The 4,860-nt window shown below is 43.3% G+C and overlaps 1 protein-coding gene across 1 annotated transcript; it reads right to left on the bottom strand.

Annotated features, from left to right (window-relative positions):
• Nucleotides 1-3,744: 3,744 nt before the first annotated feature.
• On the bottom strand, nt 3,745-4,860 carry POU3F2 (POU class 3 homeobox 2; the record flags this gene model as incomplete). The annotated part of the gene is made up of 1 exon (XM_044675394.1): nt 3,745-4,860. A coding segment is annotated over one exon (1,116 nt), but the record flags the coding sequence as incomplete, so codon positions are not given.

The following is a 4,860-nucleotide window of genomic DNA, read 5'->3' as shown; positions in this document are numbered from 1 at the left end:
ACTTCTCTGCCAGACTATTGATAAGATCATTTAGCTGAATCTGTTGGGGACCTGTGTAATATTGACTAGGAGTTAGAAAAGATGATCAGATCTAATAAGCCCAGAAACTAGCATCAGAGATATTGTACTTATTCAACCAAATAAGGCAAATAGGATTTAACAAACAGCATAATTATTAAACAGCATAAAGCAGTTTGGACTTCTAACTAATCTAAAAACTGGTTTCTTTAAAGTATGTTTTCCTATTCACTTGGAATGTTCATGGATTACATAGTTGACATTTAAAAATAATAATAATTATTATAATAAATCAGGTCGGTTCTGGGCATTGTGTATTCAGACCTTCCTCAAAATCCTTCTTTCCTGTGTTCTTTTCTTCCTATTTTATGGCTTCTCATAGCCTGAAGAGAAATAAACACTGCCTTGTAAACCACTGCTAAAACCATCTCGTTTTTGCAAAACTAACGCGAGAATACACTTGACACGACTATAATAAGCACTTGGCGAGCACAGTAATGTTGTATGGGTTTTAGGAATACCCTTGCTATTAAACATATTTGATTATTTAAAAAAAAAAAAGAAATAACCTCTAAATAAGCCCCACCTTCCTGGAAGAAAGCTTTCATATTATATAAGGAGATGTGGGCAGAGTTTAACATACACCAAGTTCCACAGATGCTTTCAAAGAAATGTGTGTACACAGAATGGGTAATGCTAACCTGGAAAGAGGATACATATATATCTGTCTATTTATACTGCACACAAGATCCATTTGTAAGACCATGAAATAGTGGGAAAATGAAAGCTCAAAACTCTCTGACCATTTAGAAGTAAAAGCTATTAAATACATTGATTGGCAGGTGCTGGATTTACATTTTGGTAGGGAAATGAAACCACAACTTGTGCTCTATCAAAAGACTATGGAAGTTATAAACATGAAATATGGCAGTATATGCATAAAATTTATTCCAAAACTTCATTAAGTTTGAAGGAAGGGAGGTGTTTTACACATAACTCAGCATAAGGACTAGTTTTTTTATCCCCTTCAAGTGGAAGAACTAAGCCACTTGGCACTATCTTTAAAAATAAAATAAAGATTTTTCAATAATTAGAACAAACTATGAAGATATTGTGCATTTGTTTTATGTAGATAATAAAATATTACTTTAACATAAATATATAAGGATCTCTGCATTTTTATTTTTTCCCCACAAGCACAACCAAATGTACCAAAACAAAGTATTTTTTAGAGACCAACCCCCCCAAAAAATTACATCCCATATAGATTTTGTTCACCTATTCATTTAAAGCTACAGAAAAAAAAACAGTTTCCAGAACCTTTTTGCTTCAAAAGAAATAAATATACATTGAGGCAGGCCACTTAAAAATGATATGAAAATATTTCCCTGGGTAGCATTTTAAAAAAAGAAAAATAGACAAAGGAACATTTAAACTATTTCTGCATTTCAAAAGACAAATATTAAACATATGTACATTGCAGTAAGGTTCAGTGGCAATTTTTGTTTTAGTAAAACCTGTTAAGAGTTAGAGGATCTACAGACATATCCTCTGAACTTCCTCTTCTGACCTTACCCACACATTAATAAGTCTCTGAAAGTTCATTTCCTCCCTTTACCATTGGATATCTGCCCTGCTCTGAATTACTTCACTAAGGGCCAGTCCCTAACACTAAAAGAACAAACAGCAGGATGCACCCTAAAGCAGCTCTGTGCCCTATCACTGTGACCATCGTTGGGGAAATGCAATAAAGGCAAATAAATATGCCTGTTATAAATCTCTATTTATCTGGCAAAACTTTGTAACTCAAATGGTCTCAGAAGTCTGAAAATACTTTTAAAAATTTCTCTAAAAAAGAAAAACAAATAAAAAACCCCAACCCTGACTACTGATTGCAGTGTGAAGCTAAATCATGATTTTATGGTAGTGAGTTTCAGGGGAAAACATTAATAATAATAAAATAAATAAAAAAAGCTAACACTGGACAAGAAAATCTTTTTAGATAAAAAATAATAAAGTCTTTTCCGTTTAGCGACCTTTTTTTTTTGCCAACTATGTTTTAAAAATGTAACTTATCACAGTTTAATGGCGTTTATTTTTCAATAGTTTCAAGTTTTCTCTGAGACTTTCCTCTAAAGTCTTTTGCTTTTTGGAAAGTTAACCATTTTCCATGAAGAGAAGGTCAAGAAAAGCACTTAAACCTATTAACAAAGGGGGAAAAGGATGGATTGAAGATGGCAATTCCCCCCCCCACCCCCACCTTAATTTGGCTCCTTTAGTGAAAGAGAAAAAGCTGCCCAAGTCAAATTGCCCTTTCGTGCCATAGACGATGGAAGGAGAAGGCGTGGGATGATACATTTTTAATTGAAAAATAAAACCTGAGCTAGTCAAGATAAAATCAGTGCATAAATTGGAGAGAACTCCTATGTATGCACAAATGTATTTTCATGATAATAAATGCATACACCATTACATTCTCGAATTGTTTTCTTTTAAATGAAAACACTCACTCTTTCAGAGTTCCCAAGTTTAATTGCTGTCGTCAGCACAAATATTTCCTTGAGATGACGTTAGGAAAACTGAAGGCAGAGAACTTTCTGTGGGGTATCTGAGGGCAAATATTTCCCTAGTTCTCTTCAAAGTGCCACTCTCTTTCTGTTGGACAACTCTGGAAATGTATTTAACCTCCACATTTCCTCGGAGCTCTTTCACAATGGGCCCGCCTGCTAAAATGAAGCAATCAGTCACTCAGTATCGATTTTTCTTTTTCTTCCCTCCCTCCCTCACCCCCCAACACTGCCTGAAAATGAAGTTTACTTTGTTGTTGGCAATCTAACGAGGACTCGACTTTCTGTCCTAGGCTCGGAACTTGGCTCGGATAAATCGGGGAGACGATGCACTTTTCTTGAAATCGGAAACTGTTTATTTTGTATGAAGCCAATCATTTTGCTTTGGTAAAAGGAGAAAATAAACGTTACACCGATGTAAGGGGAGCTGAAGGTAACCAAAGTTCACATACAAGCAAGGAGAACAAGGGTCAACATACTCAGAAGAGCTGCCAAAGACTGGCTAACTCTCGTAGTTGAATAAAAAATACAAGGCAATTTCAAAGTGAACCTGTGGGATGGGGGGATGGGGTGGGGGGCATTTTCATGAATTGGTTCGTGTAAACTTCAATTTTCTTGCAGTGCAAATTTCTACGATTAAATACTGTTGACATCAAAGAATTTGTGTATTGTTTTGTCCTCTCTCCCGTTGGGAATCCACATTAAATAAACACCGGCAGCATGTGCGAGCTATGAGCTTCATTCCAGGATGGAAACTGCAATTGTGTTTATCATGGTTTGGCAGATATTTTTTGGTAATTAATTTAGTTTTGCCAGGTATTTATCTCAGTGCCTGTCATCTCTCCCTCTCCCCCCTCCCCCTTTCTCTCCCTCTCTCTCTTCCCTCTGTGTGTGTGAGATACTCACTCCACTCCATTGCCTGGGTACTCGCCTGTAAAGGTCAAAACACATCGTTACACCTGCTACCGTTTAAAGGATAGTCCAGTGATTTCGTTGCCATTTCCCCCCTTGAGTGAGGGGATTTAAGAAAAAAAAAAAAAAGAACAATCAGAAGTTAAAGAGGGAACAATGGGGCGGGGAATAGGTAAGGATGGAGGGGAAGAGGGAGCGAAGGGGGGGAGCAATCCCTTCGTACTTCCCCCTCCCCCCAAAAAAGAGTTCACTGGACTGGAGTCTGCACCCCATGGTGTGGTGGTGTGTCCCTACTCCCCCCGTATACATCCTCGGCTCCCGGCAGAGTCCCTCCCGGAGGAGTCATTCTTTTCTCTTTCTGTCTCCTGTTACAAAACCAAACTCTCACCACCTCCTTCTCCAGCTGTAAGCTGTCCGCCAGGGAGGTGATCTCCTGGGCCGAGGGCTTGGGACATTTGAGGAAATGGCTTTCCAGAGCCCCCTTGACGCTCACCTCGATGGAGGTCCTCTTTTTCCGCTTGCGCCCCTGGGCTGCGATCTTGTCTATGCTGGTGGGACTGCCCGAGGACGAGTCCGCCTCCTCCAACCACTTGTTCAACAAAGGCTTCAGCTTGCACATGTTCTTGAAGCTCAGCTGCAGGGCCTCGAACCTACAGATGGTGGTCTGCGAGAACACGTTCCCGTACAAGGTGCCCAGGGCCAGTCCCACGTCCGCTTGGGTAAATCCCAGTTTGATCCGCCGCTGCTTGAACTGCTTGGCGAACTGCTCCAGGTCATCTGAGGTCGGCGTGTCCTCGTCCGAGTGTGGGTCGTGGTGGGGTCCCGGATGACCCGGTGGGCCCTGCGGGGGCGGCGGCGGCGGCGGGGGCTGCTGGTGAGGGTGGGAGTGCGGGTGCGGATGGTGTTCCCCGTGGTGCTGCTCGTCGTGGGCGTCCCGCAGGCCATGGTGATGGAGCCCTGTGGGCTGGCCCCCAGCGCCCAACATGCCGTTCACGGTGAAGCTGGGCTGCGAGTAGAGCAAGCCCCCGTTGGACGCTCCCATGCTGGGCGGGAGATGAGCCGCCGCTGCCGCGCTCCTCCATGCCCCGGGCCCCGGGTGGTGGTTGGCGGCGTGATGTACCAGATGCGGCGGCCGCTGCTGCTGTTGCTGCTGTTGCTGTTGCTGCTGTTGCTGTTGTTGCTGCTGCTGGTGTTGCTGCTGCTGCTGCAGGGACCCCGGCCCGTGAAGCTCGTCTCCACGCCCCGGCTGCTGCACCACCACCGAGGGCTTGATGTCCGGCTGGCCCAAGGGGCTGGTGGACCAAGGGGAGCCGTCCCCGCCGCCCCCACCGCCGCCCCCGCCCCCGCCGCCGCCTCCGCCGCC

This window comes from Gracilinanus agilis, chromosome 4 (assembly GCF_016433145.1).
Source record: "Gracilinanus agilis isolate LMUSP501 chromosome 4, AgileGrace, whole genome shotgun sequence".
NCBI classification, from domain to species: Eukaryota; Metazoa; Chordata; class Mammalia; order Didelphimorphia; family Didelphidae; genus Gracilinanus; species Gracilinanus agilis.
Note: the sequence above shows the minus strand (reverse complement) of the source record. Positions and strands in the feature narration are given on the sequence as shown.